Source organism: Rhinatrema bivittatum, chromosome 2 (assembly GCF_901001135.1).
Source record: "Rhinatrema bivittatum chromosome 2, aRhiBiv1.1, whole genome shotgun sequence".
In the NCBI taxonomy this organism is placed as follows: domain Eukaryota; kingdom Metazoa; phylum Chordata; class Amphibia; order Gymnophiona; family Rhinatrematidae; genus Rhinatrema; species Rhinatrema bivittatum.
The window spans coordinates 224,964,113-224,992,028 of record NC_042616.1 but is presented as its reverse complement, the minus strand read 5'-3'; the positions used below and the strand labels follow the sequence as shown (position 1 = coordinate 224,992,028).

General features: G+C 42.5%; 1 protein-coding gene across 2 annotated transcripts in view; it reads left to right on the top strand.

Annotated features, from left to right (window-relative positions):
- Positions 1-27,916, top strand: part of RFTN1 (raftlin, lipid raft linker 1) — a 355,139-nt gene that overhangs the window by 257,717 nt on the left and 69,506 nt on the right. For both annotated transcript variants that reach the window (XM_029589243.1, XM_029589244.1), the window contains exons 5-6: positions 7,109-7,523; positions 17,394-17,597. In XM_029589243.1, the coding sequence (XP_029445103.1) occupies positions 7,109-7,523; positions 17,394-17,597 (619 nt within the window). The remainder of the gene's footprint in view (positions 1-7,108; positions 7,524-17,393; positions 17,598-27,916) is intronic.

Here is a 27,916-nt window from a genome sequence, read left to right as displayed (position 1 = left end):
CTGCTGCTATCCGCGTGTCCACGCGAGGTCCCCCTTCAGTCTCTTCTTTTCCGTGGTGCAGTAGCCTCGTGGTTGTGGAGCTCCAAAACCCTTGAAAGAGTTTTTGCTAAAATCTTCAGGTTTTTTTCTGCATCTGGTCCCCCTACGCATTTGGTTCCTTCGGTAAATACCTGTGGCTTTTGCCATCGTTATTTTCGTGGTTGATTCCCAACTTCCGCCTTGGGTTCCTGTCAGTCATTGACCGTGTGCCGACCTCTTTTTTTCAATGGCATCATCAGGTTTTCGACAGTGCCTCCCAATGTCTGCGGACCATGTCCGTCATGGATCTGCATGAGGTCTGTATCCTCTGCCTGGGGGCCTCGCATGACGTTCGGTGTCGTTTGTGCGATCAAATGACCCCCAAAGGGTGTCGTGCACGCCTAACAAAATGGAGAAGCTTTTTGGCTCTCCAAAACTTTCTACTTTGGCATCTGTGTCCTCCACACCTAAGGACCGCGGGGAACTGTCTCCATTGCTTCCCCTGGCAGTCCCTCTCGCCAGTACCCCTAAGGATCGAGGAGAGGGAGATCGATCCTCTGTGGTCTCTCCCCTCCCCCCTAACCTTGGGGTCATCTTCATCCTCAGCGCCAGGGAAAGACCGGGCTGAGCACTGGAAACCCAGGAAGCATCGACACCGGTCACCATCCCGACACGGTTCAAGTTCCTTAATTTATGTATTTTATTTATTTATTTAGTGTTTTTCTATACCGGCATTCGCGAAAGGTATCACATCATGCCAGTTTACAATTAACAAAGGGGTGTATGAAGAATAAACAATAATAACAATAACAGGTGCATAACGAAAAACCTTTCAGTTACAATAAACATTGCAGTTACAGTAAAACAGGGAAATACACAACTGGGAGCAGTGAAAAGTCGATAGGAAATTAACAGAAGGAACAAATTAACAATTTTAATGTATTTACTAAGTAATTGAATATTTCAATGATGATATTTATCATGATAAGGTAAGGTCAGAGAGTCGGTTAGTGGTGAGTTAAAGGTTCAGTTGGGGTCTGGGAAGGCTTTCTTAAATAACCACGTTTTGAGTCTTTTCCTGAATGTTGGAAGGCAGGGTTCCTGTCGCAGATCCGGAGGAATGGAGTTCCATAGAGGAGGTCCTGCAGTGGAGAAGGCCCTGTCTCTGAAGGATATATGCTGAGAAGTTTTGGAGGGTGGCACCTGTAGAGATTCTCTATAGGATTCTCTGATGAGTCTGGAGGAGGAATGTTTTCTGAAGGGGATTTGTAGGTTAAGCGGAGAGTGTTGATGGATATCTTTGTAGATCAAGGTGATGGACTTAAATATGATTCTATAGTGAATTGGCAGCCAATGTAGGTCTTTGAGAATTGGAGATATGTGATCTCTTCTTCTTGTTTTTATCAATATTCTCGCCGCTGTATTTTGAACCATCTGAAGAGGTTTAGTGTGAGATGAGGGGAGACCTAATAAAATAGAGTTGCAATAATCTAGCTTAGAGAAGATTATTGCTTGAAGGATAGTTCTGTAGTCGTGCAGGTGGAAAAGTGGTTTTATTCTTTTTAAGACATGCAGTTTATGAAAGCAGTCCTTGGTGGTTTGGTTAATAAATGGTTTTAGGTTTAGCCGATTATCAAGGATCGCGAATAGGTCTCTAACTTTAGGTGTTTGTAGGTTGGCTGGTGGATTTGTGAAGTTACTGTTTTCCGGAGATATGAGTAGGAGCTCGCTTTTTGAAGAGTTTAGGATTAAGTTTAGACTGGAGAGGAGGCTATTGATTTCTAGAAGGCACTTTTCCCAGAATTCTAGCGTTTTTGTAAGGGATTCTTTAAGGGGAATGACGATCTGGACATCATCGGCGTATAGAAAAAGTGTTTTAGGTTCAGTTTGGTTAACAGTTGGCAGAGAGGGAGGAGGTAAATGTTAAAAAGCGTGGGTGAGAGGGAGGAGCCCTGGGGAACTCCTAGACAGGAAGGATAACGCTGTGATTCTTTGTTGTGTATTTTAAATTTGTAGCCTTTGTTGCCCAGGAACGTTTTGAACCAGGCCAGTGCCGTGCCTGTTATGCCGATGTTAGCTAACTGATTTAGGAGGATGGTGTGGTTAACTGTGTCAAATGCTGCAGAGATGGCAGCGATGGCATCGGCAGCTGCCGAACTCCCATCGAAGCGGCACCAGCCACCGGAGGCCCGATATTCCAGAGCCCCCGGTAGCCCGAGGCATTCCTCACCAGCAATTGTGCTGGGCGCCATGCCTCCTCGTGATCCCTCCGAGGATGTGCTGGTGATGCCTAGTCCCCCTCCATCAGTCCTTACTACCCAGGAATTTCAGGAGGAGTTGGACTGCAAGGTGCAATCCGCGGTGCTCAAAGTGCTTCAGAGCGTCGAACTGCCTGCGCCACCGGCCCCCATACTGGTGCCCAAGCATTCGCCTTCATTGTTCGTGCCTCTGCTGGAGTGTGTGGATGTCCTTCTCAATGTCCTACCGACGCAACTGGTGCCCAAGAGGCCTCCAGTGCCTCCTCGGCCACCAACAACCTCCACCGGAGCGATCCCAATTCCCGGGTCATCCAAGGAGGATGAGGCCTCAGGGACCAGGCGCCCATGCCCGCGGTTCCCCTGGCCGCCTCTGGTTCCTCTCAGCGCACCGCAGCCAATGCCCTCCTTGATGCCCGGGGGTCCATCGATGCTTCCAGTGCCCCCATGGCCTTCGGTGCCCTTGGGGCCCAGGCCTTCTGTACCCCCCCAGTCCCCGCCCTTGGTGTCAGACCCTAGCAAGGAGGAGGGTCCCTATGACCCATGGGGCATGATTCCTCAGAGTCGTCCTCCGAGTTCTCAGATGACCCCTTCTCAGAGCCTTCCCCTCCAGAGGAGCGGTGTCACTCTCCGCCCAAGGTCCTGTCTTTCGCCAGCTTTGTGAGGGCCATGGTAGAGGCCATTCCCTTCCAGTTTCCTGTCGGAGGAGGATACCCGTCATAAGATGCTGGAGGTCCTCCAGTTCATCAACTCTCCAAAAGAGTCATGGTGGAAGTGGTCCACCACATCTTTAAAGAGCTCCTCCTCCATATGTGGGAACACCCGGTGTTGGTTGCCCCGGTGAACAGGAAAGCTGATGTGACTTATCTGGTTCAACAGTCCATCGGCTTTGAATGGCGGGACTTACTCCACCAGTCTGCGATGGTGGAGTCCACACTCAAGAAAACCAAACGCTCCTAGACACATGTTTCTGCCCCTCCAGGGCACGAACACAGGGAACATAGGGTCATGGAACAGCGCCCCTATGAGGAAAGACTAAAGAGGTTAGAACTTTTCAGCTTGGAGAAGAGATGGCTGAGGGGGGATATGATAGAGGTATTTAAAATCATGAGAAGTCTAGAACAGGTAGATGTGAATCGGTTATTTACTCTTTCAGATAATAGAAAGATTAGGGGGCACTCCATGAAGTTAGCATGTGGCACATTTAAAACTAATCAGAGAAAGTTCTTTTTCACTCAACGCACAATTAAACTCTGGAATTTGTTGCCAGAGGATGTGGTTAGTGCAGTTAGTGTAGCTGTGTTTAAAAAAGGATTGGATAAGTTCTTGGAGGAGAAGTCCATTACCTGCTATTAATTAAGTTGACTTAGAAAATAGCCACTGCTATTACTAGCAACAGTAACATGGAATAGACTTAGGGGTAGATTTTACAAATCTACGCGCGTGTGTACTTTTGTTCGCGCACCAGGCGCGAACAAAAGTACGCGGGATTTTATAAGATACGCGCGTAGCCGCGCGTATCTTATAAAATCCGGGGTCGGCACACGCAAGGGGGTGCACATTTGTGCACCTTGCGCGCGCCGAGCCCTGCGCACACTGCCCGTTCCCTCCGAGGCCGCTCGAAAATCGGAGCGGCCTCGGAGGGAACTTTCCATTCACTCCCCCGCACCTTCCCCTCCCTTCCCCTACCTAACCCACCCCCCCGGCCCTATCTAAACCCCCCACCTACTTTTATCTTAAAAGTTACTACTGCCTCTGGGCAGTAGCAACTTACGTGTGCCGGCGCGGCAGGCCCCGACACAGGCCCCGCAACCAGTGGGGCCACAGTTTCTACTCAAGGTATTTCCTCATTCTGAAGAGGAATGGTGTCTTGTGCCCCATTCTCGACCTCAGGGCATTAAACTGTTTTCTCGTAAGAGAAAAATTCAAGATGGTCTCTCTCGGAAGAGGAGACTGGCTCTGCTCCCTCGACTTAAAGGAGGCTTATGTCCATATTGCAATTGTTCCCAACCACAGGAAGTACTTCCACTTTCTGGTGGGGTTGGCACATTTTCAATACAAAGTGCTGCCCTGTGGGCTGGCTTCATCCCCAGTTGTCTTCACAAAATGCTTGGCGATGGTGGCTGCCTATCTCAGGCATCACTCGGTCCACGTCTACCCGTACCTGAACAATTGGCTTATCCAGAGCAAATCACACTCCAAGGTTGTGAATGTTCTAGCCTTGATGGTTCAAATTTTACAGACATTGGGATTCGTTATCAACTTCCCCAAGTCACATCTCCATCCATATCCATGGCTGGACTTCACTGGTGCCAGGTTGGATACTACACAAGCGAAAGCTTTCCTGCCCAGGGATCGAGCAGTCGCCCTCTCCTCGCTGGCTACCCTCGTTCGCAACAGAAGGATGGTACCGGCCTGTCTGCTGCTCCACCTGCTGGGCCATATGGCGGCCTCTGTCCATGTGACCCCCTTGGCCTGCCTCCGCATGAAGAACCCACAGTAGGCCTTGCAGTCCCAGTGGCGGCAGGTAACCCAGAATCTGGAAGCACTGGTGACTGTCACGAACCCTCTCCATCTCTCCCTAACCTGGTGGGAAGCCCGGTCCAATCTGGAACTCGGGCTCCCATTCCAGCCCATGCCACCCCAGGTGACCCTCACCACCGATGCCTCGCCTCAGGGGTCGGGGGCCCACAAGGGAGGCCTGTATACACAGGGCCTCTGAACTGCGGCTGAGTCCCACTGCCAGATAAATTTTCTGGAGCTGCGGGTGATCCGGTATGCCTTCTGGGGCTTCCAGGACAGGCTGTCCTCCAAGGTTGTCCTCATCAGAACAGACAACCAGGTGGCGATGTACATCAGCAAGCAGGGCGGCACATTTCTCCACCTGGTGCAGCGGTCACAGACTGGACCCTTTCTCCCGCCCAATCCCCCACCTGCTGGATTATCTGTGGCACCTGTCTGAGTCTGGCTTCCAGACCAGCTCGGTCCGAGTACACCTCAGCGCCCTCAGTGCCTACCATCAGGGCATCGCGGGAGCGCCTATCTCAGTCCAGTCTCTGGTTGGGCCTTTTATGCGGGGCCTAGTTCAACTGAAGCCCCCGCTTCGCCTGCCGGCATCTCCATGGGATCTCAACGTGGTCCTGGCGAGGTTCATGCGGAATCCGTTCGAGCTTCTCAAATACTGTGACCTGAAGTTCCTCACCTGTAAAGTTTTATGTTCCTGGTGGCAATCACTTCCACTCGTAGGGTCAGCAAGATCCAGACCCTGGTTACATACGCTCCCTACACAAAATTCTTCCACGTTAGTGTAGTGTTGCGCACGCATCCAAAATTTCTGCCGAAGGTGGTGACTGCTTTTCACATCAACCAGTCAATTATCGTTCTCATGTTCTTCCCACAGCCTCATTCTCACCTGGGGGAACGTGATTTTCATAACCTGGACTGCAAGCGGGCACTTGCTTTCTATTTGGACCGTACAACGAGGCACAGACAGTCCATCCAGCTCTTTGTGTCCTTTGTCACCAACAGGCTGGGAGCAGCAGTGGGGAAGCAGATCCTATTCAACTGGCTAGCGGATTGCATTGCCTTCTGCTACGAGCAGACAGGCCTCCAGCTGGCCAGCAGAGTGAAAGCTCACTCTGTGTGAGCTATGGCGGCATCAGTGGCCCATCCGCATGTGGTCCCTGTCACCAAAATCTGCAGAGCCGCGACCTGGAGTTCATGCCACACATTCGTGGCTCACTACTGCCTCGACAAAGATAGTCGCCAGAACAGCGCCTTTGGCCAGTCTGTTCTCTGCAATCTATTCCAGCCTTGAACCCAACTGTTCTCACCGTGCTCTCTGTGTGGCCAGACTGTCCCTGGTTTTTCCCACAGCACCGCAGTTGTGATGTGCCCGTTGGCACCTTGTTCGTCTACTGTGGGTCCCTCTGATCACAGGGGGCATTCTGGAGCTCTGTAATCATCACCCACATGTGAGAACTACCATCCTGCTTATCCTAGGAGAAAGCGCAGTTGCTTACCTGTAACAGGTGTTCTCCTAGGACAGCAAGATGTTAGTCTTCAGGAATCCTGCCCGCCTACCCATGGGGTTGGGTTCACCTTCATTTTGTTGTTTTATTTTTCGCTCATATTTTGCTATGTTACGAGACTGAAGGGGGACCTAACACGGATAGCGGCAGGCTGGGCATGCTCAGCCTGCCAGTCAAAGTTTTCCCTGCTAGGCTCCATCTGATGATGTCACCCACATGTGAGGACTAACATCCTGCTGTCCTAGGAGAACACCTGTTACGTAAGCAATTGCACTTTCCACGTACAACTGTTGTGGTTCCAGTACTCAGAGATCAAATTCATTTGTCAAGTTCTGTAAAATTAGTGTTGCCAATTTGAACATGACTCTCTCTTCAGTTGGTGAAATCAAGAATTTTGATCATGGACCCTTATTTATGTGCTCCTCAAACATAATGACTGAGTTTTTTATCTTAGAAATTATGGGCCTGATTTTAAAAAGCATTTACTCGAGTAAAAACCAGGTTTACTGGGGTAAATTCACTTTACTTGAGTAAGTGGGTTTTTGAAAATTGCTACAATATATGCCATTGACTTGTCTATAGGATTTACTCACATAAGTGCACTTTACTTGAGTAAATGGCTTTTGAAAATTGCTACAATAGTAGCTACATTTACGCATGTAACTCCTTTTCAAAATTACCCCCTATATTTTGAAAATACCAATTTAAGTTACTGTATGAAAGAGTGAATTATCAAAAACGTATAAAGCAACATAAGCTTTTTTTTTCTTGATTTTGCTATATATTTTTCTCTTTTACTTGCAGATTAAAGGTGCAGCAGGTCGGGGCTTAAAATTTGTTGGAATTATACATCAATACACTTCTCAAGTGAACCATAATACCATCACTAACAAGGAACCTACCCACAACAGCTCTGCAGACAGGAAAGATGCTGAAAATGTGTCAAATAGTCCAGAAGTTCTTGCATCACTGGGCAGTGAGAAATCAGCTGATGGCACTAATGGATTCACTAGACCAGCTTCAAGTGAGAAAATTGCTGACCAGGGCACAAAGCTCAGTAAGGAATTGAAAGGTGAAGGAGAAGTCACTCAGCAACCAGACCCAGGAAGGGAAGAAAATGGAGAACAGTGTCAACAGGAGCTGACAGAAACTGTGAACAAACAGGAAATGGTGCCTTCTGGAGATATCCCATCCTCGTGTGATGAAGTAGCTGTTGGAAGTAAGTGTAAACATGCAAATTCAAACCTTGTCATGAAGTAGTTTGGTTGCTATGTTTCTACATGAATGCATGGATATAAAGCCCAAATGTAACTGGTGAGTTATCTGACTAAATGACTTTGAATTTTGACATCATGGTACCTTGTAAAAATTCTTCATACCTTTGACATTTTTCACATTTCGCTGTCTAAAAACTGCAAATCAAAAAACATTAAATTATGAGTTTATTTCACTGATCTACACAACATACTCTACACTTTTATCATGAAAAAACAATTATAGAAATATTTCAAAAGTAATTAAGAATAAAAAATAAAGTCTTGATTGCAGAAGTCTAAATACCCTTTGCCATAGCAATCCCAAATTAACTCCAGTTAAAAAAAAAAAAAAAGCCTTAACAAGGCCCATAATAAGTTAAATAGAGCCCACATGAATGTGAAGAAAAGGCCAAAACATGCTGAACAAGAAGCTGCCAAAACAGAATTTCACGGTAACATTACTCAAAGGTACAGATTGGGGGAAGGCTATAAAAAAATTTCAGGGTCTTTGAATATTCCCTGAGGCACTATCAGGGCCATCATTTTAATCTGGAAAAAGTTTGGTACCACCAAAACTGCTACGATCAGATCATCCCTCCAGAGTCAGTAACCATTATTCTGTCTCAGTCTTGCAGTTCTATGCGCAGCTTAAATAGACAGCATAACTCAGTCTTTACTTATAGACAGAACAGGCCGCTTCTTTAAATCCAAAGCTTATTAACAGGGATAACAATTAACAGCATCTTACTGTGCATAAACTGAAGATAATAGCAACCAGTGCAGTTTGAGCCACTGAAATAGGTAAAATGAGGATAATTCTACAGGGCTGAGCTAGAGTAGCTTCTGAATCATACAGGGCTAGCCAGAGCTGATCAAAGCTGACTGAAAAACATGAGGAAAAACATCCAGGAGCCCCTGCTTCCAAGTTTAACCCTTTAGAACCAGCTGCACTGAATATAGTAGGAACAGTGAACATGCAGGCCAACCACCATTTGGCTAAATAACAGAAAACAAGAAGTTATGAAGAACAATGCATGAACCATAGTATTAGTAACAAAAGTACTGCTGTAGAAGCAGGAACTGTGAAACATAAGATATGCCATACTGAATCAGACCAAGGGTCAATCAAGCCTAATATCCTGGGAAAACAGGACAACAGTGAACAAACAGGAAAACACCTGTGGAGACTGGACTCTCCTCACCGGGAATCTTAAGATTCCACTTTTTTTCCTTTAACTAAACACTAACAGCATTGCCGTTAGTGTAAGGAGACCAAACTGCTCATGCTTCTCCATCAGCCATGAGAAGCACTGTTTCAGTAACGGGTCTAACAAAGTTCTTTACCGTCCCTTGTTTTGCAGACCATACTTCAACTGTATGGATTTTACCCATCTCTTCTGGGTATCATCATAGTGATAAGTTCTCTAGGTGGTGCTAGATTCACATCTATCTTTTGGATAAGTATGGAGGCAGTAGTCAGGATGACCATGGGCTATAGACTCCAGGTCTATAGATACAAGAATCAAGGGACATTGAGAATGACTGGGACTACAACCATCAGAGTGGTCAGAATGAGTATTGCACATCTTAAAACCCGATTCAAGTGGTGTGTTCCTAGGTGTTTTTTACTTCAAACATTGGTAACCAGATCAGTCAAATGCAGATCTCTGCATCTAGTTCAGAATTTACAGTTCAAAGAAAACTGAGTTTGATGTTGTCTCGCCTCTGCTCCATATAAATTCTGGTCCTGTCAACCATGAAATCTGCATTAGGTGAACTGCAGAGATGGGCCATGTGGCATGGGGCTTAGCCAGCAGGGTTCAGTTCATTGGGAATGTGAAGCCATTGCTCTGGCTGAGTTAATTTTCTGACACCCTCAACTCTGTTGCTCACCTTCAACTCTGTTGCTCACATACACACAAAATCCTGCTATAGTACATCCAGTACTTAAAAAGCAGCATCTTGATCCTGACCTCCCTGAAAACTATTGGCCAGTTTTGAATTTGTCCTCTCTATTTAAAGTTATTGAAAAAGTTATTCAAACTCAACTCTCCAGTTTCTTGGAAAACACTCTAGTATTGCACTCTAAGTATTCTGGGTACAGAAGGAACTACAGTACAGAAACAGCTCTTACAGCTTTAGTTGCTGAGATAAGTTCGCACTTAGATAAGAACAAAGCAATACTTTGCTGCATTCGTATGGTTGACCATCAACTTGTATGAAATCAATTACATGACATACGGTAGGTATCCATAATTATGCTTTACTCTGGTTCAAATCCTTCCTAGAAGCTTGGTCTTTTCAGGTTGCCTGGAACTTTTCTTTTTCATCATCAAGCAACTTAGAATGTGTGTCCCTCAAGATTCTGTAGTTTCCCCCATTCTTTTCAATTTATAGCTTACACCATTGTTTATTCATAGTCTAGGTTACTCCAGCTTTTTCTCTGCAGATGACATCCAGATCATTGCAAACTATGATCTTGGGTCCTCAGTTTCCCTTATTGAGTTCAATAACTACTTAACTAAAGTAGATGACTAGTTGAAGTTTTTCAAGCTCAAAGTCAATCCTAATAAATTGGAAGCAATGTGGTTTACCAGGAAGGATTCTTCTTATCAGCTTCCATCTCCTTTTGTAACTAACAGTCCCATTCCAGTTAAAGAGGTTATCCCCACCCTTGGTGTTTGAATAGATTCCTCATTAAACTTATCTACGGTAGTAACATTTCTCATTTAGTACACAGTTCATTTTTCTTTTTAAGGTTCATCTGTCGACTTAGGTTATTTTTTTATTCTTCTGACTTTAACATTTTAACTCATATTACATCCTGATTTCAGAGATGATTTCTCCTCTTTAGCAAATGCTACTATTGGACCAGAGATGACCATGCAATTATTTGGTAGATTTACAGTTCTCAGTCTTAGAACCTGGAGAACGGTTCTGGAAATTTCCTGGCTTTCTTCGTAATGACCCAGTCTTTCAGAACTTCCTTCAGAGGAGATGGGAGGATTTTTCTGTACATAACCAACAACACATTGAGAATTATCTATTATTCTTGGAGATGGGAAAAGCCGTGATGCGAGGAGAAATCATCTCTTATGTGGCCTCTCATAGGTGGAAGCCCAATGCTGCCATTTTACAACTGGAAGGGCATCTGAAAACAGCCAAGCATAAACTTACTACCCAAGCATCTTCAGCACATTTCTCCTCTTACTTTTCCATATTAAAAGACCTAAAGCTCCGCAGCTGAAGCTTGGATTGAGAGACATTTGGTGAGGAACCCCAGCCAATACCATCTATACCTCCTCCGCTCGGCCCTGACGACGTCATCAGGCGGGGCCCACACGCCATAAAAGCGGCGCGAGAGCGGGGTTCATTCGCAGCTGAAGCTTGGATTGAGAGACATTTGGTGAGGAACCCGAGCCAATACCATCTATACCTCCTCCGCTCGGCCCTGACGACGTCATCAGGCGGGGCCCACGCGCCATAAAAGCGGCACGAGAGCGGGGTTCATTCGCAGCTGAAGCTTGGATTGAGAGACATTTGGTGAGGAACCCCAGCCAATACCATCTATACCTCCTCCGCTCGGCCCTGACTACGTCATCAGGCGGGGCCCACGCGCCATAAAAGCGGCGCGAAAGCGGTGCGCCACTGCTGCCAGCGCGCTGCCAAAGCCGCGCGCGCGGCTTTGTCTGGCTTAGTCCGGAATAGACGGAGTAGGCGAGGAATTCTTGTCCATCTTCAGCTGCCATAGAGGAGAATTAAAAAAAAAAAAAAAGTCACACCGTTTCAGTGGTTTGGCTTGCTCGAAGAATCTCGGAAGGTTAATAATATCAATGCCTCCAAAGAGAAAAGGTCGAGTGAGGGTGTTTCCCTCAATACCCTCCCTCCCACCCGGACAAAAAACTATCCCCCAACTCACTGCTATTTACCAAGAAGGAGGAGCTAAAGTCCCCATTGATGAAGCGCTGTTGGGAGCATCGCGTTTGTCCGGGGAAACAACATTGAGCCCTCCAGATCTGAGGATACCATTTGCTCCAGGTCAGTCTCCACCACTTGTGACCACAAATTTGAACACAGTACCAGTGAGTCCAGTGAACAAATTGGAGGGTGTGGACGCAGTGAGTCAGGAACTGGGTACAACAAGTGAGCATGGAAGTTCAATACTGCACCATGGGGGGTCCCCTATTATGCAAAACCTTAGTCAAGGTAGAGAAAGACCACAATTAATATCTAGTGGATCTATAATTGAGGAAGATCTATTAGGGGCACAAGGAGAAGCTGCGGTTATTGAACCAGTTAAGGAAGGCCCGGTGACGTTAGACTCTCTCGGGGAATTAGTAGCCTCATATGGCCCACGTTTTCAAGGGCTTACGAGGCAGCTTAATTCAATGTCTGAGAAATTGGATAAAGTAGCCCAGGAACACGATGGAAAAATCAATGAAAATTCAAGCAAGATTGTGGAATTACAAAATGCAGTAAAATCGTCTCAGAATATGTGTCAAGCGTTAATACAAGATAAACAAGTAACTAATAGAAGAGTGGAATTCATCGAGAACAGACTTAGAAGGATGAACTTAAGACTTTTGAATTTCCCAAAAGTAATAGGGGAATCCCCCCGAATGACTTTAAGGAGATATATATTAGAAGTCTTGAAGATGCCAATTGATCAGATTCCATGTATAAACAAAATTTATTTTCTTCCATTTAATAGAAGTAGAGAAGGTAATCCACCACAAGTAGATTTAAATAACTTGACAGAATTATTGGAATCTTCTACAGAAATATATGAAAGGGCGACATTACTGATATCCTTTGTTACAGAAATGGAAGTTAGCTTGTTTATGAAGAGTTATTTTCAACATATTAATGAAAGTTTTATGGGGCAAAAAATCCAAATATTCCCAGACCTGTCAAAAACTACCCAGGAGAGGAGAAAGGCCTTCCTTTCTATGAGACAAGAAGTGAATACATTGGGGGAAAAGTTTCTTCTAAGATACCCCTGTAAAGGGGTGGTTACTTTGAATAGAGATGTATATATTTTTTATGCCCCGGAACAACTTAGAGTATTCATAGACTCTAGGAAGGTAGCCTTTACAACCTCCTCTCCTAACCAGGGAACGGGCTAGTTACCCAGATCATATGTAATTGAGGTAAATTTTTTTTTTTAGGGGTGACTTATTTCTTGATTAGATATCTATTGATATCCCTTTCTATGTAACTCCCAATGATTCTTATTCTCCTTTATCCAATTTTATTATTTTTCAAAATGTTTGTGGTCTAAATACTAGATGATGCCTCAATTTGTATTTCTACTTTGAAAATAGTGTTACAGAATTTCTGAGCAAAGTTTTTCTTTGTAATGACTTAAAAAATTTAATAAAGAATAAATTTAAAAAATAAATAAATAAATAAAAGACCTAAAGCTTTTATTACAACAGAGAGCTCACAGGTAATGAACACAATTTTTTCAGGACAGAATCATGGCCACATCCCTCAGACAATGTAACTACCTGAACACTCATTTTGCTAAATGTAAACATAACCACTCCTTCTAATTGTTATCTGCCACCTTAATGTTATCCGATCTGGACCATTACATGACCTTCTATTACATATCTGTAACTGTACCTATCCCCATCCACTTGTTTTACCTTACTATAATCATGATTTCTGTATTTCCCATTTGAATTTCTTTCCCTGTTTGACATTTGTAAACCATTGTGATGGTGAAATTGAATGACGGTATATAAAACTCGATAAATCAATAAAATAAATAAGCACTTGGCTAACATAGTTCGCTCCCATAGAGGGAGAACCTTCATTCCCCATATGAGATCGTCACAAGGACAAATAGTAACAAGTCGGAAGGAGATATTAGAGGTCTTTCGAATCTTTTATGAGAACCTGTCTTTCGATTCTTTTATGAGAATACTCGATGAGGAGGTTTTCTTTGAGCAACTTCCCTTGCCTAAGCTTTCAGAGACACAACTCGCATTCCTAAATCGACCCATTCAGCCTATTGAGGTTTTAAATGTAGTACGGCAAGTAAACTCGGAAAAGCACCTGGGTCAGATGGATTTTCCTATGATTTTTACAAAATTTTGAAAACCCAGCTAGCCAGCTCCCTGTCTGCTTTTTATTCAGATGCATTACAAAAAAATGCATTTCCCTCTCATTTTAGCACAGCTTATATTACCGTGTTGCCCAAACCAAGATGAGATTTGGGCAATGTTCTCTCAACCTAGCTTGATGGACACTCTACCTGGGTAACATCAAGCTAGGTGGAGAGAACATTGTACAGATCTCATCTTGGAGTGAGTTTCCTCACTCCGAGGGTCATCAAATGTTCACAAGAGACCACTGTTCTGTTCGTACATCTAACATTGAATGTCAAAGGGGCCCCTAACCCCCTACACTGATACCTAAACCTCACATCGAGTTACTAGGTGGGCCTACCATAGGGATACAAATACGTATCTAGGGAGATGATATCATGGCCAGGTGCTCGCTCTCTCTCTCTCTCTCTTTCTTCCCCCCCTCCAGTGGTTATATGTGGGAAATACAACAGGTCTGGCTCCTATCACAAAGTCTGATAATGTTATCACAATTTGCACTAACTTAGCTCTTCACATAGGTAACTAGCACAAATTGCAATAAAATGAATATTTGCATAAACCACACCCCTTTTGCTATCGCATGCAATAGTTACCGCATTTCGATAAATCTAGGTCTAAATGTCCCATTGAATATGGGCCCCTTTAAAGTATTTGACCCCCAAAAGTTTCACTTTCCTATTCATCGAGGAAGTGTCTGCCCAGTTTATAGTAGACTGTATGATTCTGTCTCCCTCCTGTCATTCCAGCCTTCTGCATTAAAGTGACCAATTTTCAAAGACAGAGGGACATTTCGTAAAGCTCCATTTGAAATACATTGGATTCAATGGATTTTGTAGGACAATGCAAAAAAATGGCTGCTATTATATATATATATATATATATATATATATATATATAAAAAAATTTTTTTAACTAAAATGAGACATTGTCTTTTCAGCCACAGTACAGTTGGCCGCTCTCTGCTCCCTTGGTTAACACACAAACGCTTCTCCTTTTCTTTTGAGCAGGGATTATCTATTTGTATATTTGTTCAATGCTGCGTAAGTCATGTAGCGCTATAGAAATGTTAAATAGTAGTAGTAATTCTATAGGTTTCCAAATGGAACAGTGACATTTCAATTGAACATCTATGCCTTTTCCTTATAAAGTGGGCCAGTATGGCTGACAGGAGATGCATTCCGGGATCAGGCAATTTGGTGAATTCAGCAGCTCATATTTCTCCTTTAGAATAAACATGCTTTATACATGCTTTAAAGGCTCAAAGTCTTTATAGCATGTTTAAAGCATATTTATAACATGGTTGAATAATCCCTTATGATCCTCAGATTTGCTTGGGGGATTTTTATGTCTTCGTCCAGAGATTTTTGTCAGTGAAAGGAATATGTTAGACATTTTGTTAATAATAATGCTCAGGATTAGAAGATGTACCCATGGGACGATTACCTTGAGATCATTGCTGCCATACAGCTAATACGCCAACATTCTGAACTGATCCTTTCAAAATACTAAATGTATTTGTACAGTAAAGTGTAAAAATGCTCTGGCACGGTTCACACTTTTCAGCTGATGAATTCCTGCTACCTGTAACTCCCAGCAGCTGTTGAGTACAAAGACCACTAATAAGTAAGTTTACTGCTGATCCCTAGCAGACTTCTCCAGTACTAAGAGCCAACGGGCATCATACTTTTAACACTTGTAAGGTTTTCTCTGATAATAGGAATCTTACAGTAATTTGCCTGTCATACACATGTGAGTGCTAGTGTTGATATCATAAAAACTTAGAAAAAAAATCTTCAGAAGGCATTTGATAATGTCCCTCATGACAGAATCATCAGGAAATTAAAAAGTTATGAGATAAGAGGCTATGTCCTCTTGTGGCTTGGTAACTGATTAAAGGGTGGGAAACGAAGAATAGGACTAAACGGTCAGTTTTCTCAAAGGAGAGAAATGAATAGTGGAATGCCCCAAGGATATGTTCTGGGACCAGTTTTAATGTGTTCATTAATGATCTAGAAAAGGGAACAGTAAGTAAGATGATCAAATTCATTGATGATGCAAAATTATTCAAAGTACTTCAAACATAAATGGATTGCGAGGAATTGCAGGAGGACTTTGTGGGACTGGGGAACTGGGCATCTAAATGGAAGATGAAATTTAATGTGAACAAGTGCAAAGTGATGTAGACAGGGAAATATAATCCCAACTATACACAGTACTGGAAAGGACCTTGGAATCACCTCAGTGTGAAGCAGTAGCAGCCAAAAATAATAATAAAAGAGATGGAAAATAAAACTGTAATGCCTCTGTATCAAAACTTGAATATTGTGTGCAGTTCTGATCGCCACGTGTGAAAAAAAGTATAGGAGAGCTAGAAAAGGTATAGAGAAGGGCAATAACATTGATATAGGTGTTGGTACGGCTCTTCAGCTTGGGGAAGACTGAGAGGCGATGTGACAGAGGTCTATAAAATCATGAGTGGTGTGTATTTATTGGTATTTATTGGTTCTTATATCCCTTTCAAATATTACTAGGACTAGGGGACAGTCCATAAAACTAACTGGTAGTAGATTTAAAACAAATATAAGGAAGTATTTTTTTCAGTCAATAAACAATTAAGCTGTGGTAGGTTTTGCCAGAGAATATGATCAAGTCTAGTAGTATAGCTAAGTTTAAAAAAGTTTCTTGAGGACAGGTCTATTAATTATCAACTAGGTGAACTTAGGGATCGCAATAGAGAATGGATCTTCCCATTTTGGATCTGCAGGGTACTCCCCCTTACTTCAGGGGAAAAAATCATATTTATTTTATTTATTTATTTATTCATTTATTTATTTATTTATTTATTTATTTTATTTGTTTGCTTATTTTATTTGTTTTTATATACCAACGTTCGTATGGTACATCACAATTTAAGATACAAAAATCACATTATAACAGCATTTTTCCATCCAGACTGGAGTGCTTCTTGAAACAGTATTTTCATCAAAAGTTTCTTCAAGTTTGGACCCTATGGGCCATATGAATAGTTTGTCACCGACAGTAAAGTTAATTATACCTCCTGAGGTGAAGTTAGCTTTTCTGCCTTAAATGGCCCACATAACTTGTTTTAGATAATGAGCCCATTATATAAAATACTTTTTTTTTTTACCCCTGTTTGTATGTGCAATTGTGTTGCTAGTAAGAAACTGGTGATAACACTAATATGTATATCATTAATGTGAGTTAGCTAATACCTGTTATCGATATGAACATTTTAACATTTTAAACTTGATAGTTCAGGGAAGAGGGTTGAGTTGTAGGTAAAGACAGCAATTTTAATTGAACTGAAGGGAGCACAGTTCTTTTAGTCATAGTGCAGGAAGGCTTGAGGTAAGTTCATTAAATCTATTTTATAATATGGTTTGTTTACATTATTCCAAATTTGCTTTGTAATTCGCATTGAACAGGCTCACCACTCGAAATTATAGAAAATAAGTCCTAAGTTAAATTAAATATTTGGCAAATTACAATATATTATTTTTTTTATCAAAATAGATCGAATTGTTGCCAAAATAATTACTAGCAGAAGCAAAAATTGTTGATTCTTTCCTGGCTTTTCATAACAAGCACCATGTTAGTTTGATATAAACCCTCAATGAGGTGACATGCAAGAGTATTTGATATATTAAAAGTAAGCAAATTCAGTATTTATAATGTCACCATGCAAATATTTTTCAGAAACAGAGATCTTTGCCATCTTCAACAAACCGAAATCCCATCACGGATGCAGCAAGTACTATACAGTCCATATCCCCATGAAGGTCTACAAAAACGGGCAAACTGTAAACAGCTTGGAAGCAAACTGGCTGGAGCACATGACAGAGCACTTCAAAAGAGGCGGCTCCCTGGTGAACGCCGCCTTTTATCTTGGAATGGTAAATGGTATGGAATTTGCAGAGAGCATTACTGGGGTGTGGCTTGAAAACAGGCTACTTTTTATGTTGAAACAGAAGGAATTAAGTGCCAATAGAGTTTTTCTAATAGTACAGAGCTGAACTCTGTCCTCGGATCAATCCCTAGCCAGTCATGTTTTCAGGATATCCACAATGGATATGCATGAGATAGGTTTGCATCTACTGCCTCTATTGTATGCAGATCTATCTCATGCTTATTCATTGTGGATATCCGGAAAACTTAATGGTGTAGGTGTCTGAGGACTGGGTTTAGAATCACTGCTATATAGCAGTGATTCCCAACCCTGTCCTGGGGACCCCCCAGCCAGTTGGGCTTACAGGATATCCACAATGAATATGCATGAGAGAAAATCTGCAAGCCCTGCCTCCATAACATGCACACTATCTCTTATGCATATTCATTGTGGATATCCTGAAAACCCGACTGGCTGGGGGGTCCCCAGGACAGGGTTGGGAACCACTGCTATAGAGCATACATCTTGGTATGCAAGCTGTTGTGTAGCATATGTCGATGATCCGTAGTGCTGAAAAGAGCTGGACGTAGAAAATGTTCTTTGGATTTTAACAGCAAGATCACAAACTAAAGTATCTTATGTGTTTTGTCCCTAAAATATTTGGTGAAATAATGGCGGCATAATACAAATTTGTTATTTGCAGCATCAGAAACTTCAATTTCTCTAAAACCACATTAACAAAGAACATGAAGTATCTCCCATGCATAGCTGTGGATTAGAACTGAGGAAGTAAATCTGTTTGAAATTGTCAGGAGTTCCACTGCAGACCTGCTCTGGACATGCAGAGCTGTCCAGCCTCAAGAACTAAGATGAGTTACGTTCTGGGGTTCTCTAAACAAACTCTGAAATCAGAATAGATTAGTGCAGAGATGGCCAGTTCAGGTCGTCAAGAGCCATGAACAGGCCTGGTTTTCCGGATATCCATAATGAATGCTGCCAAATCAGACTCAGGGTGGTGTACAATTAAAAAAAACAAACATTAATTACAAATAAATATATATGAACATGTAACAATAATAATAAAGACAAATTCACAACCACATAATCAACAAAAACATATAATTCAATGTAATAAATCTTCTAGATGCAAGAGAGTAAAACTAGCTCAAAATTGCTGTATCTTTCTAGCCATCTTACCCAAATACAGCATGAAATAACCAAGTCATACATTACTTTCTAAATGTTAGATAGCCCGTAATATCTCTGATATTCTTTGACAGTCAGTTCCAGAAAATAGGGCCTTTCTTTTAATTTCTTCCAGCCTACAATCTGAATGTGAGAGACGGCATGTAGGATTTCCTTAGAGGAAGCTAGCAAATGTTCCAGGTGGTCTAATAGGTTGCACCAGAGCTAGTAATGGTTTTAAAAACCAAGCAAAAATGTTAAATGAAATTTGTGCATGAAATTGGTTGATTTTCATAAGGTGAGTTATGTGCATAAACTAGGATTTAAGGGGAACAAGATCGGTGTATTAAAGAGACCTTTATTCTTAGAAAATACGTGCCCGACTCTGACCGAGTTTCGCTCTTATGCAGAGCTGCCTCAGGGGCAACTGTATAGAAGAATCTTTAAAGGTAATCACTCCAGTTGGCGATCAGCAGAGATATACATGCGTATTGTAAAATATTCTTAAAAGTGCTTCCTATTATATATTCGCTGTAGCAAACACCTTCTTTTAAACACAGTTAATATGATGTCCGCCGGAGCACATGAAAATGGGGCTCATGAGCGCATCTGCTCATATATTTCAGACCATTGTGGATGGTTAACCTTCGTCCAGATACACTCGTCAGTATGAAATTCACCGGATCTTGAAGAGTGGATTTGAAACCTACGCTGCTGGTCATTGGCTGGAGTGATTACCTTTAAAGAGTCTCCTATACAGTTGCCCCTGAGGCAGCTCTGCATAAGAGCGAAACTCGGCCAGAGTCGGGCATGTATTTTCTAAGAATAAAGGGCTCTTTTATACGCTGATCTTGTTTCCCTTGGTCGCTACGTAGCCATCTTGGATTAGCTTCCGATCTGTTTTTTGGGTCCTAAACTAGGGTTTATGCATGTAAATTCTTTTGAAAATTATGCCTTTAAAATATATCACGACTGAAAGGACGTTGTTTTATATCTTGCAGTTTAAAGATCATCCAAAGTTTGTCAGTTTGTTTTTAATAATTCTCACCTTTAAGTTGTCTCTAAAATGTGCAGCTGCTATATTTGTGTGACAAGACAGAGGGAAATAGCATTTTTACCACCCTGTGGGAACATTAGAAGCCTTAGGATGTTATTGTAGAAGTTTCTAAGATTAGTTTTATTAAAATAAAATTATAAGGAGTACGAAGTGAAGTTAATATATATAAAGAAAAAAGCCCTCATAGGACAGATTCTATATACACTGTCATATTTTCCATTTATAAGAAAATGTAAAAAATCATGTCTGAACATAAACATCCCACACATTTATGTTTCGTCCATTTTAAATATTCTTGTGAAAGGATTGAAGGGTGCTTTGTTTTCTGGAAAAAAAAAGTGGTGATATTTGAAACATGCAAAATTACATGACTCTCTTTCAGGATACTCCCTGCACCTCTTCCCTTTCCTTTTCCTCTATCCTCTTGTACTCTCTATCAGGCATGCATTACAACTAACATCTTCTACAATACAGGTTTAATATTCCAAAAATAAATGGTTTTCAACATGCTTGGTATGCATTTAAGATTCATTTCCTAAAGATTTCAGATGCATCGGGGAGAAAGTTAAATGAAAGATGCGTTTGGAGCAGTAATTTCAAGATGTTTCCTATTTACACAAAATATGAGAAACGCTTATGAAATCAGAAGCCTTCCTAGACAAAATAGAAGTAGTCTTCCCTTTCAGCCTTTGAACAGCAAGGGGGAACCTTTGTCACCAGTTGATCATCTTGAATAAGCAGGGGAATAAAGGCAAAAGAAAAAAAACGAGGAGAGCCCTTAATATTTCTGTACTAGGTGTGTACTAGCAAACAATGAGAGACTTTTATTACAAACAAAGCATATTATCACCCACTCATAACCAACAGCAATCAGGGCTTCTGTGGGGACTCTTTAGTTCATCGTTTCTGCCAGATGTTTTAATGAATTAAGAATACAACATGCAATACATGCTGACTTAACCACTCCAGTCATTAAATAAAAGAGGACTCAAAACACTTTTTGCAGAGGGTTAATCGAGTGCCGTCATGTAAAAGGCCCTCGTTTTTCAGTCTTCATTCATATGCCTTTGTCTGTAAACATCAAGGGCAAGTCTGAATATCGAGAAGCACTTTGGTGTAGTGTCAGAGTATGGGAAATGACACGTATTCACTCTGAAATGTCACTTCATGCATTTTTCAATCTTGGAGTATCCACTGCTGCTCAAATTAATTCACTGCAAGCTTGAATTCACTTTTTGAGGTTGGTGGCTGGAATATATTGAGTATGAGACAGATGTAAATTGCTGATCTACACTTAACCCCTACCCAGGACTTTAACCTCTACCTGAGACGGTAAGACTATGTGATCTTTTCCTTGTAGAGTTTGCAGAAAGGTGATAGCTGCCTTAAAAAGGATGAAGGTAGCCAGGCAACAAGCACTCACAAATGCCGGTTTGCTTGTAATAGGTGTATACATCAGGACATTGCCTCCAGCTCTAACAGGGTTAATTTTCTTTTGAGCTGGTGAGGCACCCTAGACTACCCAGTTTGGGCAGGACACTCCTGAGTCTATTTGACCAAATGGAGAGCAGGCAGACAGAGAAGCTGCAAGATAATTCGAGAGAGAAGACGTTGGAAGAGGTTGAAGAGAGGTTGCTGGCAAAAACGAGAGAGGTGCTGAGTTGTGCTGGACGACAGCAAAGGGAACAGCCTGTTGGTTTGGTGTGCTCCGAAGATTGTCTGAGGATCTCTTCAGCCTGAGAGAGCTACAAAAGTGTGGCAACGAGCTGGTTGAAAGGACAAAAAACTTCTGTTATGGTTCCTGAAATAGTTTCCTCTACCGAAATCTGCTGAAGGAAACCAGGACAAAAGAGAAGGCCATACACAAGTGTCACTAAGGGGTGGTAAGTTCCACCCCCCAAAAATGGCTTGCCACTTCTTTGCCACCCCAGTTTTATACATCTAATTGGGCAGAAATAAACCATATACCTGCCTGATCTGTTGCAACCATCAGCCGTGTGATCCTTTACTTCACCACCACCCCCAACAGGCAGCAGGAGTCACATTTAAGCAAATGTCAACTCCTGCTGCAGTGGGCCAATCTTGCAGCTCTTACCGTGAGATCAGCCAAATGACAGCAGGCGATGATGATATTTAAATATGACTCTTGCTGTTGTTTGTAGGCCCATGCTATGACTATGAGCGAGGGAGGGTGACATTTCCCACACTTCTCTCCCCCACCCCCGCTAAAAAAACTTAAAAGCAACTGCAACCTGGCATTAACCAGAGGAGTCCATCCCGCTGGCAGCTAAAGAAAGAGCAAGTTTTAGAGCTGCCACGGGGTCCACCCCACAGTGGCCAAAGGAGCAGAGGATCCAGTGGCCACCAGCTGAGTCCATTCCGCTGGTGGCTGAAGAAATAGGGATGGAGTTCACTGCAGAGCCCATCCTGCAGTGGCTAAAGGAGCAGAGGATCCAGTGGCTGCCAGCAGAACCCATCCCACTGGCAACTGAATTAGAAGTCAATTAGAGAGGTGAGGCCTGAGATTATGTGAGTGTGTAAGAGCATGTGTGTATGTTAGGGAGGGACCTATGTGTTTGTGTGTGAGAGAGAGAGAGAGAGCCTGTGTACATGTGAGTGGGAGAGAGAGCCTGTGTGTATATGTGGGAGAAATATTGAGCCTGTGTGTGGGGGAAAGAGAGAGAGAGAGAGAGAGTGTGTGTGTGTGTGTGAGTAAGAGAGAGAGAGAGAACCTGCATGTGTGGGTAAGAAAGTGAAAAAGACTGCATATGTGTGTGAGAGCCTGCAAAGTAAGAGAGAGTCAGACTTTGTGTGTATTTGTGTGAGAAAGACAGAGAGAAATGTACCAAGTGTGTGTGTGTGTGAAAGGGAAAAAAAATCAATGAGAAGTCGATCTTAAGACCCACACGTAGGCGCACACGTACACACATGTGCTGGCACGCATACAGACATTTTATAACATACGCGAGTGTTATAAAATCGGCTATATGTGCGTACAAGTGCACACGATTTGACATGCGTATGTGCACAAATGCCCCCTCGAGCATGTAAGTGGAGGGAATTTTAATAGCTACATGCACCAACGCTATAGCCCTTTTTCCAGTTCACTCCCAATTCGCCATAGTAAAGGAGAGGACTTCCTAATCCCCCTAGTTAACTTGCCTCCTGTTTACCCTATTAGCTCCAGCCCTTAAAAGCCTGCTGAAAAGTTGGGGGTTTTTTTGTTATATGACTTACACGCCATCTATAGCAGAAGTAAAGTTACGTGGTAGGAGAACCCATCACGTGCTTGTGTGCATAACTACTTACGCACTGACTTAATTTTACAGACTTAGCCCACCCATGCCCCGCCCAGATCCTGCCCATGCCCCACCCCTTTTTTGCTTTTTAGGATTTATGTGCATAGTGGGAGATACACACATACCGCGTGGGTTTTAAAATCCACGTATCACGCTGAGTCACATATTTATCCCCCGGCTTTGACACATGTACAGGTTTTAAAATCTACCAGTGAGTGAGAAAATGTGTGTGAGGGAGTGTGCATGAGAGAATGTGCAAGGTGTTGCATATAAGGAAAAATAACCCTTGCTGTAGTTACACGATGTTAGGTTCCATTTTAGGAGCTACCACCCAGGAAAAAGATCTAGGCATCATAGTGGATAATACTTTGAATCGTCACCTCAGTGTGCTGCAGCAGTCAAAAAAGCAAACAGAATGTTAGGAATTATTAGGAAGGGAATGGTTAATAAAATGGAAAATATCATAATGCCTCTGTATCGCTCCATGGTGAGACTGCAGCTTGAATTCTGTGTACAATTCTGGTTGCCGCATCTCAAAAAAGATATAGTTGCAATGGAGAAGGTACAGAGAAGGGCAACCAAATGATAAAGGGGATGGAACAGCTCCCCTATGAGGAAAGACTGAAGAGGTTAGGGCTATTCAGCTTGGAGAAGAGACAGCTGAGGGGGGATATGATAAAGGTCTTTAAGATCATGAGAGGTCTTGAACGAGTAGATGTGAATCGGTTATTTACACTTTCAGATAATAGAAGGACCAGGGGGCATTCCATGAAATTAGCAAGTAGCACATTTAAGACTAATCGGAGAAAATTCTTTTTCACTCAATGCACAATTAAGCTGTGGAATTTGTTGCCGGAGGATGTGGTTAGAGCTGTTAGTGTAGCTGGGTTCAAAAAAGGTTTGGATAAGTTCTTGGAGGAGAAGTCCATTAATTGCTATTAATCAAGTTTACTTAGGGAATAGCCATTGCTATTAATTGCATCAGTAGCATGGGATTTTCTTAGTGTTTGGGTAATTGCCAGATTCTTGTGGCCTGGTTTGGCCTTTGTTGTAAACAGGATGCTAGGCTTGATGGACCCTTGGTCTGACCCAGCATGGCAATTTCTTTTGTTCTTATGTTCTAATGAACATTGTGTTACTGTGTGTAGGGGAGAGAGAGTGAGGATAAAGTTTGTTTACCCTCCCCTTCCACCACTAATCCAAGACAATATCAGAGTGACTGGAAATCAAAAGTTCACAGGTATAAAGAGTGGAGGATTTTTTTTTATCCTTATTAGTTTTATTATTGGATGTTATTTGATTTATCCTGTTGTTTTAAAATATTTTATTGGTGTTTGCTAAATTTTAAAAATTTTAATATGAGTTTTAATTATTGGATGTTATTCTATTCATAAGATTTTTGAAATATTCTTTTTATTAGTATTGTTGATGTATTTTATTTCTTGAATTTGTTGTTTGTTTTGTGAGAAAGGGTGATCTTTCTGTTTTTCCACTAATGCACTGCATACAGAATCTGGCTTGCTGCGGTTTCCAGTTCAGTTTTTGTCTGCATGTTTCTTTGTACTTTGTGTTCTGTTTATTCTAATTGGGTAGGGTCCATTTCTGTTCTGCATGTGTGACTGAGGTGAGGTATTCTGCTAGTGTGTTATTTATATGTAGAGATCTATAGCAGCTTGACATATTCTGTTTTCTTAAAAGGTATATTGGTGGTTTAAGGCCTGGTGTAATATTTACAGTACTTCATAGGGGGGATTGTTATTGTTTGAATCCTTGGAGTTAGTGATGTTATGGCACTAACTCCAAGGTTTGCTATGTAGGTTCTAAGTTTCTTTTTTTTTTTTTTTTTTTTTAAAGAGTTTTGTGTAACTTCACAAAGTTTCTGGCAGTGGAAGGTGTCTGTGCTGATGTAATTGAGGTGATGACAGAATTTGAAAGTTGGTGGGGTCTTTATGTATGATGAATTGTAAGGGCCAATGTCCTAGCTCCATTGTTGGGGGACTTTCTCTGGATCTAGATTCAGATGCAGAACTGGAGGTGCAAGATTAATATTGAGAATCTGTCCCTTCTTGTATAGACTTTAGACTTCACTCTTGTATCCACATAGAAGAATTGGTTGAATTAGACTAGCAAATAATTTTAATGGTAGTTTTACTGGGAGGTTGAAATGGACAGTTGTTTGGGTTTTTTTTAATTGCACAGAAGGACTTTGGGATTTTTTCTTATTGCATCTTTTATAGCCAATTTAATAAGGGGGATGAATGTGGGGATGGGACATGAAGTGTATAAATGTCACTTTGGCTTGCCCTCCTCCATACTTGACTTGCTCTCCTATCGCCACCCCAACTATTTCTGTCTAGCATCGTCACTGGGACCAAAGCCTGAGAGACCCTGAATTACTTCTTACTGCGGTCCTCTGCAAAGTAGACTCTGTCTTTACTCGTATACAAATTGCTATGATCGTATGTTACATTTACAAGCGTAACTCCTTTGAAAATTCACCTGTAAGGAGGTAGACTGAGGAGCAGGGTTAAGTATTTCTTTGCAGAAAGGGTGTTTGATGCATGGTATTCCCTCTAGTGGAGGGTCCTTCTCAGTTCTGCTGTCCAGAGGGGAGGGGCTGGAATAGACACTGCTCCAGGCCCAGCAGTTCACTGTGATTCCAGGACTTGGACTTCAACTGACAGTAGAGGAGAGAATAGAATCACCTGGAGCGCCAATCAGGTCAGAATATTGTGCCAAGGGAAAGGGAGTGAAAGCAGAATGGGGGTGAAAACAGATGGTAAATGCTTGGGGGAGCATTATAAAAACTGAAATATTGTGGGACGTGAGGGATGCAAAAGGAAAAGAGAAATACAAGTGGAGTAAATATTTTAGAGGGAAGTGATACAAAATGGGGTGAATATTGGAAGAGCTGAGGAAGGGGGGATATATGCTGGAAGAAGATAAGGAGGAGATGAATGCCATCTCCCGATCTCCATGAGATCAGGAAATTGGGCTGTCTTGCACCTTATTTTTCTTCAAGGTCAATGCTGTCATGTGTTCTGCAGCAGTCATGAGGGAATCAGGGTTAGGGTAAGTGGAATAACGAGAGTGAGAGGGGCTAGGATACAGTTGCATGAGAGCCATGTGGGAGGAGTGGTTGTATGTGAAATAGTGTGGAGGAATAGAGGGGGGGGGGGGGGCACAAGAACTAGGGATGATGGTAGAAGGGGTTCAAAATAATGGAGGGGGAGGGGTTAGTGAAAGAGCCAGAAATAGTGTTGGGGGGGGGGGGGGGGGGGGAGGATTCAAGGAGATACATAAGATGAGGGTGGAGGTTATAGAGACAGGAATTTGGGCAGGAGAAAAGAAAGTGGTTGGGGATACTGAGCAAAGAAGGGGATATGGGAGATAAAGTAGCACAAGGAGTGGTTGGAAGGTGTTATATTGGGGCTGCTGAGCCTCTGTTGTTCTTGCATAGAGTGGAGGATCTTAGGTTAGGGTTGCTAAGAGAGAGGCAGGTGGGGAGATTGAGAGAGGACTGGTGAGAACAGGCTGGGAATGAGAGAGAGAGACTGGTAGTGACAGGATGGCACTGAGAGACAGCACACACTGATGGGCAGGTACACAGGGTGGGAGGATTGATAGGGACTGGAAGGGAAAGGATGGGATAGATTTAGTGAGCCTGGTGGGGATAGGATGGAAGGATTGAGAGAAAAAGATGCTGGTGGTCACAAGGTGGTGAAATTGAGATTGACTGATGGGATCAGGGTAGTGGATTGAGAGAGAGATTAGTAGGAGCAGGGTGATGGATTAAGAGAGAAACTGGTGGAAGAAGAGATGGAGATTGAAAGAGAGAGATTGGTGGGGAGATTGACAGCAAAAGAGACTGGTGAACGGATTGAGAGACTGGTGGGAATTAGATGGATTGGATTAAGAGAGGCTGGTAGTATAGATGGAGGGACAGAGAGAGAGGCTGACGGGAACAGCAACTAGTGGGAGAATTAAAATTGGTGAGGACAGGATAGGATAATTGAGGGAGAGAGAAACTGCTGGGGACAGCATGGGAAACAAAGAGAGACTAGTAGGGACAGGATGGGAGGATTAAGGAGAGACCATCAGGACAGAGTGAGGGAATTAAGAGAGGCTGGTTAGGACAAATTGGGGAAACTAAGAGAGATTCTAATGGAGATGAGGGAGAGGGGATTCCTTGTTGGGATTCTCCCAGTTCCTCAAGGAATCCACCCCTATATCCCTGTCTCTTGAAAATGAGAGGCTCTTCAGTACAGTGCTTTCTGGTTTTTTGGTTCATGGCATGTAAAAGGTTGGCAACCCCTAAACTAGTTGGTGGTAAAGAAACAAAAAGATAATTACAGCACAATGAGATTGCACTGATCAGATTTATAGAAATAGCCAAGGCTGCTGAAATGCTAAAGGTTAACCAGTATGTTAAAGGTCAGCACTGAGTTTTGCTTCTGCCTTCTGGCTTTGACTTACAAGAATGCTGTCTTATTAGTATATGTGAGATAAAATAAGAATTTTAACCAATTTGAAAATGTTATGCAAACTAACCCACTGGTGTTTAAACTGTAAGGGGCACTTGTAAACAGTGAATACCAACAGCCAGTAAAAGAAAAATAAATCTTTAGTTTTATTATAAGATATTTTATATGGAGCAGTGCAGTTTACCAAACAATATAGAGTGAATAACTAGCTCAGATTTCCGAAGCCGGTGCAGACAGTTAAATGTATCACCGCCCCTAAATTTGCACACCAATGGGTTAGTTTATTTGTTAATAATAATATATAATAC